The 14,880-nt window shown below is 39.7% G+C and overlaps 1 protein-coding gene across 1 annotated transcript in view; it reads left to right on the top strand.

Moving 5' to 3' along the window:
* The window catches only part of DNAI3 (dynein axonemal intermediate chain 3), a 130,540-nt gene that overhangs the window by 67,146 nt on the left and 48,514 nt on the right, over nt 1-14,880 (top strand). Inside the window, exons 8-11 of the mRNA XM_044005324.1 lie at nt 73-189; nt 4,955-5,145; nt 7,076-7,200; nt 10,979-11,068. Coding sequence (XP_043861259.1) covers nt 73-189; nt 4,955-5,145; nt 7,076-7,200; nt 10,979-11,068 — 523 coding nt within the window. The remainder of the gene's footprint in view (nt 1-72; nt 190-4,954; nt 5,146-7,075; nt 7,201-10,978; nt 11,069-14,880) is intronic.

Below are 14,880 nucleotides of genomic sequence, written 5' to 3'. Positions count from 1 at the left end.
TGACTTTAGTTTCAGATTGATAATTTGGATATCTAAATAATATCCATATTCAACTTTATTTTTGTAAACTAGGAAATATCCCAGAAATGCTGCTATACAATATGTGCCTAGAGAATTCTCAAAAGAGGAAAGAAATAACCTTCTACAGTCTAAGGATCTGCAAGATTTTCTTAACTCTGTGTCCTTGAGGTAAAAGTTTTGAATATAATTTAAAGCAAAAACTGCATTTTGATTTTGTGCCATTGTCTATCTAGTCCAGATAGAAAGTTTGCAGGTAATTTCCCTTCTCCATGAGCAAGTTATCTGATGTGTTTGTTATTCTTTGTAACATCATTGCCTCCTTGCCTTAGCAGAGCTGGGGCTGGGATGTGACTGGCTTCCCACTGGGCAGATGAAGGCATCACAAAAAGGGAATCAGGAGAGGCCGACCAGTGGAAGAGATTCGTGGGGAGAATGGCTTAGAAGGCTTGGTTTTTCACACCGAGCCCTGCCATAGACTCAAACTATCAGTACCAGAGGATTAGCAGAATTGTAGATGTAGACAAAGAGGCCCTGTTTGGGGCTAAGCAGAAATTCCATATATCAGAAGAGGACACAATAAAAGTATGAGACATCGTACCTGTAGTGCTTATAAGTAATATATTAAAACAGACTGTCATGAAGATAATTACAGTTTATGCACTGACATCTTTTTTTAGAGAATGAAGAGGTAGAAAACGTCTATGAAGAATTAGACAAGATCTCTCAGACAAAATAAAATATACATTGATACCTGGTGCCTTCAATTCTTTTTTGTTGTTGTTTTGGGTTTTTTGTTTGTTTGTTTTTTTAGTGAGGCAATTGGGGTTAAGTGACTTGCCCAGGGTCACACAGCTAGTAAGTGTTAAGCGTCTGAGGCCGGATTTGAACTCGGGTATTCCTGAATCCAGGGCCAGTGCTCTATCCACTGCACCACCTAGCTGCCCCTTGGTGCCTTCAATTCTAAGGTGGTTTTAGGGGAAGATATTGAAAAAATTCAGGATTAAAAAATGGAAGAGATCAACAACTTGTAAACTACTAAGAGTTTTTCTTTCAGGAAGTCAGGAATGCTTGGGAAAGAAAAAAAGGAAAGGAGGGAGGATCAGAGAGAAGGAGAGAGGGAGGGAGGGAGGACAGGAGGAAGAAAGGGAAGAAGAGAGGAAAGGAGGGAGAGAGGGAGAGAGGAAGGAAAGAAGGAAGTGGGGAGGGAGGGAGAGAAGGAAGGATGGAAGAAGGGAGGGAAGGAGGGAGAGAAGGAGGGAGGGAGGGAAAAAGGGAAGCAGGGAAAGAAGGAGGGAGGGAAGGAGGAAGGAAAGGAAGGAAGGGAGGAAAGGAGATGGTGAGCACTGAACAACATTTTAAAAAATGAAATTAACAATACCTTACCAAGAAGGAAATGACTTATGTCAAAGTAATTTCACAATGTCTCTGTGTGATAAAAGCATTCATGAGTTAGAACAAAGGTCAAAATAAGCACAGGAAAGGTTCAAGAAATGACAACACGTCCAGTCTGGTGTATTAAAAGAATCCTTTGGTGTGGAGTGGCTTTCCACCATGTGAAATAAAGGAAAAGACTGCCCACAATCAGCACCATTTCTTACAGAAGTCTAACTGACGTCATTAAAAGCAGTTGTTAAACCAAAGAGGCCAAAGCAACCTAGACACTGTCTCAGCAACAAATGATCAATTTCCTTGCCAACAAGAGAAATGTGGCAGCTGAGGAACCTTTAGAACATAAACTCATTTGAGAAACATAAAAGAGGATGATTATGTGATGTCTCATCACATACGCACACACTCACAGTGAAGGACATTGTAAATGAAAATGCATCTGCAGAAAGCTTGACATGAGATTGACCAAGCCAGATCAATTCCTATAGCCTTTGTAAAGGAAATTGGGAGGAGAACAACAAATAGGTGAAAAATGAAATAGAACTGTTCACATTTCACTAAAACTTTGTCTTCACTTGACACTTACTAGCTGTGTGACCCTGGGCAAGTCACTTAACCCCCATTGCCCCGCAAAAAAAAAAAAAAAGACTTTGTCTTCATCATCTTTTGACTGTGTAACCATCACATTTGGATGTAAGCTCTTCTGATGCTAATGTAGCTCTCTTACATGGTTACATGGTGGGTGTGAGGACTAGATAATAAGAACAATTAAGTCCTGTTTGGATGGGGGCTTTCCTTTTCTCACAGCATAGGTAGTTTAAATACTACTCTCCTTATCTTACAGAAAGAAGGAAAGGGTAGTGGCATTTAGGAAAATGAAGTTGAGATCAGCTCTACCAGGCTGAGTACACTCAGGAAAAAAAATCAGAGCTAGAGGTGACTCAGTTTTGAAGGCTCTGCGGCATCAAAAGGGAAGATGCCAAAGTAATGGGGAAAATCACAAGGAGTATTATTACCAAAAAGAAAAAAAAGCTCTAGGCATTTATCAGTAACTCCCATTCCATATGCCTACTTTCTCCTCTATAAAATCTTTATGAGAATTATCTGCACATTTATGCATGAAATGATACAGGTATCTTGGATGGAATCGTTAAAAGGAAACAGGCAGGCTCTTGTAAATAATTTTTTTTTTTAAGTGAGCAGCATCTTTTCAGTCACACAATTGTCTGAAAGGTCTAGAAAATACAAAATCCCATTGTTTCTTGGGGTTTTGTTTTGTTTTGTTTTGTTTTGTTTTGTTTTTTAGTGAGGCAATTGGGGTTAAGTGACTTGCCCAGGGTCACACAGCTAGTAAGTGTTAAGTGTCTGAGGCCGGATTTGAACTCAGGTACTCCTGACTCCAGGGCCGGTGCTCTATCCACTGCGCCACCTAGCTGCCCCTGTGCCACCTAGCTGCCCCTCTTGGGTTTTTTTTTAAGCATTTGCCTCAATGAAACAAAACATAGCCTTTGAAACCACAGCTGTGAACATTTGTCTTCTCTACCTAAGATTTCTTGATAGATACAGTTACAAAGATAACTAAGTTCAGCTTGCCCTTGACTGTAAACATCAAACAAAGGAAGATGGGTTTGCCAGAAGAGTTTACTGTGATGGGAGGTGTCCCATGCAAAGTCTGAATGAAGAAGGATTTCCCCGCAAGTGGAAAGATGTTCTAAATAGCCCTGTTTGCAGATGACAGTGATGACTGCAAGTCCCAGAAGACTATAGGGATTTCTCAAAGAGATCTGTGGTCACTAATAATAGATTGGCTCAAAAACCCACACTCAGTGGAATGCCCAACCAGCAGCATGCTGTAATGCCTATTATACACACTACATCATGCTGCTGGTTGGGCATTCCACCGAGTTAGTCTTACAGCAGTACCTATCCTCTCAGACAGCCACTGTATATTGACAGTGAGATGGAAATGGAGGAAGGGAATGGGCTGGATCACGTTTGGAGATTTATGCGATGCTTTCAATGCTCTCAAGCAACTCCCTGACATGGAAATGCATCTTTTAAAAACCAATATTCTTCTGGTGTTGCTCCGTGGCTGCTAATTATAGTACTCCACAAATTTCAAAGCATCAGAATTTCATATGACCCAAAAAGCAATGAAGAGACTTGTGGTGGACACAAGGACACTACAACATGCTGCCAACAAAGATTTGTACACAAGAAGCAACATAAAAGATGGCAACCCAGAACTGTATGATTGGAAAAGAATGTGGCCCATCATGTAGCAGATGCAAGTGGTGAACAGCCTGAGTACTTCTCAGTACCTATAGGTGTTCAAATACCTGAAGAAAGGCCCTCTAGCAAGATGGAGAAGTACTTATGGAAAGTCATGAACACGGGCATGGATGGGTAGTGATTTGTGCTGTTAGAGGGGAGGCTTACATTGATGAGATGACAGAACCATTCTGAAGTAACTGAGGGGGAAAATATGCTATATTTTATCTTGTTATCTCAGCACTCACAAAATTGTCCATTTCTTCCTGTGTATTTACCCTGCAATAAGTTTACCCTGGCATCCGGTGAGTGATGAATCTTCGATCCTATGATCCTTGTCAGTTAATTATGTCTATGGGCTTGTTGATCTGTGAGACAGACCCATAGCCAGAGGACCATCACTCAACCAATGGCAGGCTAAACTGATTGCAGGCTAAATACACAAGAGGAAACAAACAGCTTTGTGAGTGCTGAGATAACAAACCTAAACACAGAAAGTAATGATAAATATCACAGTAGCGTTTGTTACAAGGGAGGATTTTTGTTTATGTTTTTAATTGGAGAATTGATATTTGGGAGGGAGGGAGATACTAAAAATAAGGGAAAGAAAAAGAAAGAAAGGAAGAAAGGAAGGAAGGAAGGGAAAAAAGAAAGAGGGGGAGGGAGGAAGGGAGGGAGAAAAGAAAGAAGGAAAAGAGAGAAGATGAGGTCATCATAGCTTTTTCTTTTTTAATGTACAGAAGTAAACAGAAGGAGGTGAAAAGGTAAGACATGGACAAGTAAGACAGCTTTGAACTATGTCGAATTCTTTTTTTAAATGCAAGCTATATTTAATAGATTCCTGACTTTAAATACATATGTGTACAGATATTCTAGTGTTTAATTGCGTTGTCAAGTACAGAAAAAGATAATTTTAGAAACCAAATATCATAGCCATAGTGACAGGTTCTAGAGGCCAAGAATGTGATGAGCAAAGAAGCTTTATCCAACCAGGATCCAGCTGGTTCACTTGCTGTTAATAACTGTGTTCCCCACCTGAGTTCAAATCGAGTTAATGACATATCTGGGAAGATTGCTCTTCTTTTAAGTCTACTGTTTTCTAGTCCATTTTCTAAAGCTGAGGGGCAAGCTGTAGGTGATCAGATAGAGAATAAGCAATAACCGGCATTTTCATATAGATGAAGGAGTGGCTATTGGAATATTATTAATGGTATCACCAAATACTATAATCTGAAATCTTTAAAAAAAAAAAACCCTTTTCTTCTACCAATAGTGTTGAAGTGGCATTGCAACAAAATGAAATCATGAATGTATTTATCGATGACTGGAAGGCACTTGCTGAGGAAGAAACCACTTTTGGTGACAAGACAGATTCCCACCTTAAAGAATATCAGTCTTTTACAGACCTTCACAATATAAAGGAAAAAACCATTACTTGCATCTGTTGGCATCCCACGATTTATGGTAATAATTGATGTGATGCTAACTCTCCTTTTGTTTAGCCACTGAAATGTATTATTTAATTGCTTTAAAAATCTAAATGTTGGGGGCAGCTAGATGGCACAGTGGATAAAGCACCGGCCCTGGATTCAGGAGGACCTGAGTTCAAATCCAGCCTCAGACCCTTGACACTTTCTAGCTGTGTGACCCTGGGCAAGTCACTTAACCCTCATTGCCCCACCAAAAAATAAAAATAAAAATAAATAAATAAAAATCTAAATGTTAAATGGTTTATTCCAAGAGTTAGGAAATAATATTTAATGAACTTGGGCAACCTACAGAATCAAGAAGGAATAACAAACTAGGAAACATTTCTTCTAATTTAAGAATGATCACACACATATATTGTCACTACTATATAAAATGCCTTATTATCTGACCTAAGGGTCAGTATAGGGTCAATATAGGTTTCTATGAATTCATAATACACTATGAGTTTATACAGCATAGAATATAACCTTCTTTCCCCCTCCACATCATTATCTACATATTTACCTCCATTGGGAATCTGTTTCTATGAAGGAAAAGTTCATCTAAGACTGCTCAGCACTCATTGTATTTGGGGTCCCAAAGAGAGGAGGGTCAATGATGCTTACAATTAGGTATCATTTCTAGCCATTTCTGTGCCTTCCAAAGAAGAGTCTGAGTCTTAAACTGCAAATACCACAGCCTGTGTATGTTCAATTAGACATAGCTTGTTTATTTCCCAGTGTTTTTAGAGCATCTCTCCTCATGGCTATTAGGACTTCACCCTGACTAGAGTTATAACCATTTGGGTGAGGAAATGTAGACCCTAAGATAGAAATCTTTAATCAATATAAATAAATGTATGGCTAACTGATAATTCAAGAGTTCTCCCAAAGAAGAAGTGTGTGTTGAGAAACTTGAAATGGCAGCAGGTGGGTTTAATAGAATTAACAACCTCCTGTGGGGACCCTCTACCTATTCCAAAAGTACGAAAAGGGGAGGGGGAGTATGCTATTATAAATGCTATTTTTTTTTGATGAGGCAATTGGGGTTAAGTGACTTGCCCAGGGTCACACAATTAGTAAGTGTCAAGTGTCTGAGGCCAAATTTGAACTCAGGTCCTCCTGAATCCAGGGCCAGTGCTCTATCCGCTGTGCCACCTAGTTCCCCTATAAAGGCTATTTTAAATCAATATAATGCAATCTTTCACATCACAAATCTTTCAGTGATGTCTCTGCATTTCAGACTGTAACATATATTCATTTTGGCACTTAGAGTAAGGTTTGTGGGAAGGCCTTGGTCACAACTGTCCCTTGCCAGCTCATGCTCCCCTTCAGACTCTGAAGCAATTGTTTAGCAGAACATTTTGCAGACGAAAGTGGGGAAAAGGCTTCAAAGTCAGTTCTATGTTAGGAAAAGTGACTTGGGTACTACACACCGGCCAGGTGAATGGTGATGGGACACATCCACATGAATATGTCACTTGTTGCCAGAGCTTTCCAGAGATCACACCTGCCTCTTTAAAGATACGCCTGTAAGTGTCATGCAAGATTAACTCAGGACCCTTGCGACAGCGAACTCCTTTTCATTGGGGGGGTGGTTGGGAGGAGGGAAGCAGCCCTTATTTGAGAATACAAAACTACCCATAGGCAATTGAATTCCAGAAGGAAGTAGCACTTTCAGTTAACCCCCAAATGCCTGACAGACCATTCAAACCTATCTAGGTAGCATGGCCTTATTGCTATTGATCATGTCTGTATTAGAAAGTCCTCTGGGGTTCCTGCATTATATTTTCATTCAAGTTTCTATCAAAACATGAATAGAGAAAACATAGAAAAGAAAAGCTCAAACGTCACTCTTGCTATAAAGCTAATAACGACACCTTTAAACTTTTTTTTTTTGGTCTTTTTCCCCCTTCCAAAACCAGGGCTAATAGCAGTGTCAATAGCAGAACGACTCAGTTATGAAGACAGAGTTCAATTTTCGGGCAGATTACTTTTGCAACCATCCCTGATTCTTTTTTGGAGTTTCTCTGACCCTATACATCCTCAGGTATTTAAAAAGCGTCTAGAATATTCACATCCTATTGTTACACAGAAATATGGTCATTTTCCGCATCAAAGCACTTCATAATTGTTCTGGTCAATGATACACTGAGATCTCATTAAAAATCTAATTTTCACTAATTGCAAATTTGCCATCATTCAAACTTCACCTAAATTTACTTTTGCCCTACCAACGCAGGAAACAAATGAATAAGGAAGATCATGAGAATGTCTAACACGGTTTAAGAATTTTAGCATAATAATTCCATGCAAAAAGATATTAATTTTGGGAGGCAACCAGGTGGCACGGTGGATAGAGCATCAGGCCTGGATTCAGGAGGACCTGAGTTCAAATCCAACCTCAGACACTTGACACTAGCTGTGTGACCCTGGGCAAGTCACTTAACCCTCATTGCCCTGCAAAAAAAAAAAAAAGATACTAATTTCATGGGGGCTTTTAATCCAGTCTGTCCTTTGTTCCTGAAGACTGGAGATAGCCCCAATGGTTAAGGCAATTGGGAGTGACTTGCCCAAGGTCACACAGCTAGTAGTAAGGGACAGCCGAGTTCAAATACTCACCACAGACACTACTAGCTATAATTATTAGTGATTTGTAGTGATTCTATATTCTAATTGTTTTATATACACATACATCAAAGAGTACCAAATTAATAGTGTCTGAGGTGAGATTTGAACTCAGGTCCTCCTCCCTTCAGGGCCAGTGCTCTATCCACAACACCACCAAGCTTTTACCTATTCATTCAAGAAGGCCCACCAAGTCCCTCTACTAGGAAATACTTAGTAGATTCAGTTATGGAATGTAATTAAAATAGATAAACTTAGAATTTATTTAAAATCTGCTATATTTTCTATTTTTCACCTAATTCAGTTTAGCTTTTTCTTCCATTCATCCAGAGATCAAAATTAACTGAGCCTGAGTTGCTGTGAATGCCTTAGTTGACCAGAAGGTGGCAGCAGCAACTAGGTTAAAAGAAAAATACTAACACCCCCCCCCCCCCCCCCCCGCTGCCCTTCCCCCCCTTCCAAGCTTCTCATTGGTGGGAGGAGTGAAGTTTAGGCAGCAAAAGCTCTTGGGAAGGAGCATCTAGGGATTCCAGCCTGCAGTGGTGGTCATTAACCATGGGCTATTTTAAGACAAGGTTTTAGCCATAGTAAGCCACTAATGTTCTAGACTCATCAGCATTCCCCTGCACTCAAGTCTGAGGTTGCCAGAAGGGCTGTCTGATGGAAGTGAGCTGATACAGTCATGGTGGTCCTTAGGGACCCTGGGCTCCTTCTCTTCCATGTGACTTCTTCTGTGCAGCATCCCTCAGCTTGAAAGAATGGGGAGAGATAGAGACAGAGACAGAGACAGAAACAGTGACACAGACAGAGAAATGCTGAGACAGAGAGAGTCAGAAAGAGCTGGAGACAAAGACAAAGAGACATGGAGAGAGACAGAGAAAGAGAGAAACAGAGTGACACAGAGAGAGAAACACGGAGGCAGAGATAGACAGAGAGAGGAGAGAAGAGTGGTTACTTTACAGAAATTACAGAAATACCATTTTTTATTTTTCTGGTCTGTCTCTGACCCAGATTCAGAGCCTAGGGAAACTGGCCAATGATGAGAAGAGCCTCACTTGGCTGCTTGTCTAAAACGTTCTACCAAGGTCTTCCCCCTTTGGGTGACATGCTCTCTGCAGAATTCTTAGCCTCTAAATTCTTGCTTCTTTTTTTCTTCTACAAACCTCCTTTCTTCCATGCCACATTATCTACCCTTTTGCCAAAGTTAAAAAAAAAGCTTTCATTCCCATGCTTTTGGGAAGATGAGAAAAGGAAACATTTCCCAATTGTTTTGAAGAATGAGGGCAGATCATTTCTTAAGATGATAATACTAATGATCTACTCTCTTCTGTTTTTCCAATAAAAACTATGAGATCATTCTATATTCAAGTTTAATTTTAAAAGACTGGGGCAGAAGTTGTGGAAAATCATCAGAATTAAAGAATTAGCAGACTAACTCATCTTCATTTCAGTTCAAGCCTTTGCATGTATTTGAGAATTACTCTCTCTTATCCCAAAGCACCTTCTGGGATCTACTGATTCCTAGGCAAGCCTACCTCAGTCAGTCGAGCATTTTTAAAATTCCTGCAATGTCAGGCATTGAATTAAGCACTGGGGATACAGAGAAAGACAAAAGACAATCCCTGCCCTCAAAGTGCTCATAGTCTAACAGGGGAGACAAGGTGAGCATAACCGCGTACAAACAAGATATATGCAGGGTAAACTGCAGATAATCAAGGCAATAGAATCAAGGCACTAATGTGAAGGTGGGTCGGGAAGGGCTTCTGGTAGAAGATGAATTTTAGCTGGGACTTGGAAAGATGAGGAGGGTAGAGCATTCTAGACTTGGGGGACAGCAACTGAAAACATCTGGGTCACCTAGTATGTGGGAGGGACAGGAAGTAAGATGTAAATAAGACTGGAAAGGTAGAAGGGAGCCAGCTTGGGAGGGGCTTTGATCCTGGAGATGAGAGGGAGCCACTGGCATTTATCAAAAGGGGAGGGGAGGTTGTGACATAGTTCAGTATGTTCCTGAAGGTTAATTTGACAGTTGAGTGGAGGGTGGATTAGAGCATGGAGAACCCGCTTCAGCAAGGAGACCATCAGAATTTTGCAATTGTTCAAAAAAGAGGTCATCGATGAGGGCCTGAACTGGTGTGATGGCAGCATTGGAGGAGGGAAGGGGGATCATATGGGAGAGATGTTATGAATGCTACATTGACAGGCTTTGGCTTCTTTTCTTTTCTTTTTCTTTTCTTTTTTTTTTTTTAGGCAATGAGGGTTAAGTGACTTACCCAGGGTCATACAGCTTGTAAGTGTCAAGTGTCTGAGGCTGGATTTGAACTCAGGTCCCCCTGAATCCAGGGCTGGTGCTTTATCTACTGCTCCACCTAGCTGCCCCATAGGTAATCTTTTTTTTTTTTTTTGGCTTCTTTTAAGGCACGATGTCTTAACGTTTCTTCCGTGATGGACTCTCTCTGGCAGTCTGGTGAAGCCTATGGACCTTTTCTCATAATAATGTTTTTAAATGCGTAAAATAAAATGCACAGAATGATCAAAGAAACTAATTATATTGAAGGACAGTTATAAAAAAATTTTTTTAAATAAATTCGCGGGAGGGGGGAGGCAGCTAGGTGGCGCAGTAGATAAAGCACCCATCCTGGATTCAGGAGGACCTGAGTTCAAATCCAGCCATAGGCACTTGATTCTTACTAGCTGTGTGACCCTGGGCAAGTCGCTTAACCCTCATTGCCCCGAAAAACAAAACAAAAAAATAAGTTCACAGACCCCAGGTTAAATATTCCCCTTTTATGGGCTCTCCCTAGACTTTTGTACACTAGCCACTGGTCTTTCTCCCTTTTTTAACCTGTCATTCCCTACCTACTCTTATTTCCCCTCTTGGTACTCAGACCTTCTCTGATACCTCAAGGTTCAAAGCTGCTTCTCACCATCAAGCAACTCCTCCTTTTCCACCTTTTGTCTCCATCCTCCAATAAGAAAGAGCGCCATTAAAAGCAGCTCTCATTCCAAAGGCTCAACTTGGAGACAGAACTCTTTCTTCTACTTGTAGGGAGAAAACAATTATTGCTTTTCCTGTGGTTGGTTAATTAGACAGTTGGTGTATGGGCCATTTGCCCCTCTAGCTGTTTGTGGTGAGGACCATATAGAACAATGGCGTTTTCTTACTGTCTTCCATGCCCTTGGGACGGGTTCTGTTTTAGCTGATGCTGCAAAGCCCAGAGGACATCATCTGCTTCCAGTTCTGTCCCAGTAACCCGAATATAATTGCTGGAGGCTGTATAAATGGACAGGTATGTACCAACTTTCCACCCCTAGCCCAATGCTAAATTTAGACATTTCCCAGCAATTTTAATAAGAATCTGTTGAACATTTCTTCTAATAAAACAAAAGTAGCTTTATTAAAAATCAATGTAATCCCTAATTACCAATAATGCATACTCACAACAGTGACAGGCCTGTTTTATTCATTACTGAAACCCACGTTAGTGTAGGATCCCAGGAAAGGGCAAATAGGATCATAATATGATAGATTTGATCTGGAAGAGATCTCAGAAGCCATTGAATACAATTCCTCATTTTATATGGGAGGAAACCAAGGCATCAAAAGGTTAAGTGACTTGTCCAGTGTCACATAGCTAGTAAGTGTCTGAGGGAAGAACTGTAGTCATAAATACTATGCCAGCAAAAGGTAAATTTCCAGGATTTAAATTGCAATTGCAAGTTATTCTTACACAGTTCTTATGAAATAATATAGTGTTTACATTTTTCCTCAATCCCTTTCAATGCATGTACAATTTAAATAATATTCCATAATCCATAAAGTTTTTTTTAATCTGCTGAAATAAAATGGATTTTAACATTGCAAACACTGATTGTCCACATCAAGCATTTATTAAGCACCAACTATTTTCCAGGCACTGTGCTAGGCCCAGGGATATAAAGACAAAAGTTAGAGAGGGTGACATGGTTAGATTTGAGCGTTAGGAAAATTACTTTGGTAGCTTTGTATGGGATGGATCAGAGAGGAGAAACTTGAGGCAGGGAGATTAATGAAAAGGTTATTGCACTAATCCAGGTGAAAGGCGATGAGGGTCTGAACTGGGGTGGCGATTGCATGGATGGAGAGGAGAAATATGCCAGAGATCTTGTGGTTATAGATACAAGATTTGGCAACTGACTGGATATGTGGAGTGAGTGAGGGTGAATAGTTAAGAGTGGCATCAAGGTTGTAAATTTGAGTGACTGGAAAGAGAGCTTAAGAAGAGAGATCGGTTGGAGGATGGGAGAAGGGAAAAGAATAGGTTGTGTTTGAGTTTGAGATACATCTGATTCAAAATGTCCAATGTGCTGTTGGGGAGGAGGAGTAGCTCTCAGGAGAGCGATTGGAGTGCAGATATATAGATTTGTGAGTCATCTGGATCAAGGTGATAATGGAGCCCATATGAGCTGATGAAAGTGAGAGAGTTTAGAAAGGAAAGAGAAAAGGGCCTACGACACAGCCTGGAAGTATGCCCACAACTGGTAGCCATGATATGAATGATTACCCAGCCAAGGAGATTGAGAAGGAATAGTGAATGGTCAGGGATGAAGGAGAAAAAACAGAAGAGAGCAATGTCATGAAAAGCCAGAGAGGTGAGAGTATCCAGGAGAAGGTGTTTAACAGTGTCTCCTGCAGCAGAGGCCTGACAAGAGAACATCGGACTTGGTGATTAAGGCATTGTTAGTAACTTTGCTGAGATTGGTTTCTGTTGAGTGAAGTCAGAAGTCAGATTGCAAAGTGCAAGAGTTAAGGAAATGAAGTTAGATTGAAAAAGAGAGGAGAGAAATAAGATGATGGCTACACCATCCAAAGGTACCCCGTTGCAAAATTCTGGAGTTTATTTTGGATCATCAGAAATCATATCATGATATATATGGTTTGAGATCTGAGAATGAAGTGAGATCTGAGAATCTGAAGTGAGTACAGTGTGTACTACCTCTCAAAATCGGGGAACATCATATTTATTACAACTCTCAGTTAACTATATTCTGTTGTTCCATGGAATCTATGATCACATCATTGTAGGTTTGCCCTTTAATGATACATTGATGGCAATGGATTATTCAATCCATCAAAACCTGCCCATCATTGTCAACTCTTGTTCCTGTCCCCCATAAGTTCTCCCATAGCAGGTTGATCGAATGTGCTGGACCTTTCTCGAATTCTTTTGACATCAGGAGGATGCTAATAGAATACGTAGTCTGTCAGTTATCCCTTGCTTTCACCAAATGACCAGCCCATTTTTCTTTTCAATTATGAGTTTCTTTGATGACATCCATTATGTTATTTCTCCTGGGTAATTTATCATGTGTTTCAGGCTGCTCACAGCCACCAGGTTCCTCTTTATTGTTCCTCTTCAACTAATTTAAATCTTCTGAGACTGGCATATTCCATGACTTGCAGCCATTCAATGTATTGAAAAAGATGAGCCTTTGGCTCCTAAAAAGAACTTGGCAGTTTCCCAAAGACAATACAGAACATTTTTTGTCTTCCTCTTCCATTCTGGGCCCAGCAAAAACTCCCTGAAAGGCCCTCTTCCAGGAGGTATCTTTCTGCATGTGTGTATACAAGCTTCCTTAAAAGAGATTAACAAAAGAAATAACCTTAAATTGACCAGAACATTTTCTCTCCAATGATTTTTGATAATGGTTGTTACTATTCATCATGCTGAAGATAAATAACATGCATTTCTCTTTTTTCCCCATGAATTTCTCTTAAATCAAAAGCAATGGCCCCCATTTCACAGAACATTTCAAAAGACTGAAAAAATCCACTAGAAAGATCATTGAGAACCACAAGATTGCCTTCCTGTTGCACTGTTCATCACAAAACATCTAAGCAGTATATGCCTCAAACATAGTAGTCATTAAGTAAATATTTGAAGAATGAATGATTCGGGAATCTGAAAGTGATGTTGGATTTTTATATTTATTAATAGTAAGATTGCATTGAAACAGAATAATCAAAACATATTTATGTGCATTTGTCACATGACATCAAACTTTTTAAAATGGGTTTCTTGATTTATATTCAAGACACAATGTTACCATCTTTTGGTTTGGAGTTCTTTCTTCTTTCTTTCTTCCTTCCTCCCTCCCTTCTTCATTTGTTTTTCTTCCTTCCTTCTTTTTTTGTGTTTCCTTCCTTCCTTCCAGAATGGAACAGTGCAGGAATTCCCAGTGCAGATATGTGCCAGCCTTGAAAATGATAACCTTGAAAAGGAGCTGAGAAGCAATGGGAGCCCAAGTAACTTGCCCAGGGTCACAAGTCAGTTTGTGTCCCAGGAAGGACTTGAACCCAGCTCTTCTCAACTACAAAGCTGTTCCTTGATCATTTCAGGTTCCTGAATGCTACATCAGATGAGAACTCACGAGCTGTTAGGCAATATTAGACCACACATGATATTTTTCTCTCTAATATCTAAGTCTGTCCATTTCACTGAAGAGTTGCTCTAATATGTCATCATTGCATGAAGCAGACTGAGTTCTTTTAATTTTTTATTCATTTTGAATTCAAATACAGAAGACAAAAAATAATTCATGTATACATCATGATTCAAAAAGAAGATTCAATATGAATACAAAATGAAGATTCAATATTTCAGTTGACTTTTTTTGGTAAAACTATGTAATAAGTACTATACATCATTTCCAAAGCTGCCCTACTTTCTGTGCTTCCGAGTTTTCTTTTGTTCATACATATATATGTGTGTGTGTGTGTGTGTGTGTATCTATGTATACACACACATAGACATATAGATACATAGATACACACACACACATAAAATACATATATATATATATACACATATAAACACACTACACATTCTTCTATTTATCAGTTATTTCTCTGGAGACAGATAGATAGCATCTTCCTTCATAGCTCCTTTGTGGCTGATGTGACTATTTATAATACTCATTTGTCATTTGACAGTCATTCACAGTTGTTCTTAGAACAATAGTGCTTTTACTCTATACAAGATTCTCTTGGTTCTGCCCATTTCACTTGTCTTTATTTCATTCAAGTCTTTCTGTTTTTCTAAAACCAAGCAGCCTATCATTT

The sequence above is a fragment of the Dromiciops gliroides genome, chromosome 4 (genome assembly GCF_019393635.1).
Source record: "Dromiciops gliroides isolate mDroGli1 chromosome 4, mDroGli1.pri, whole genome shotgun sequence".
Taxonomy (NCBI): domain Eukaryota; kingdom Metazoa; phylum Chordata; class Mammalia; order Microbiotheria; family Microbiotheriidae; genus Dromiciops; species Dromiciops gliroides.
The sequence above is the reverse complement of the archived record's forward strand: the minus strand, read 5'-3'. Positions and strand labels throughout refer to the sequence as shown.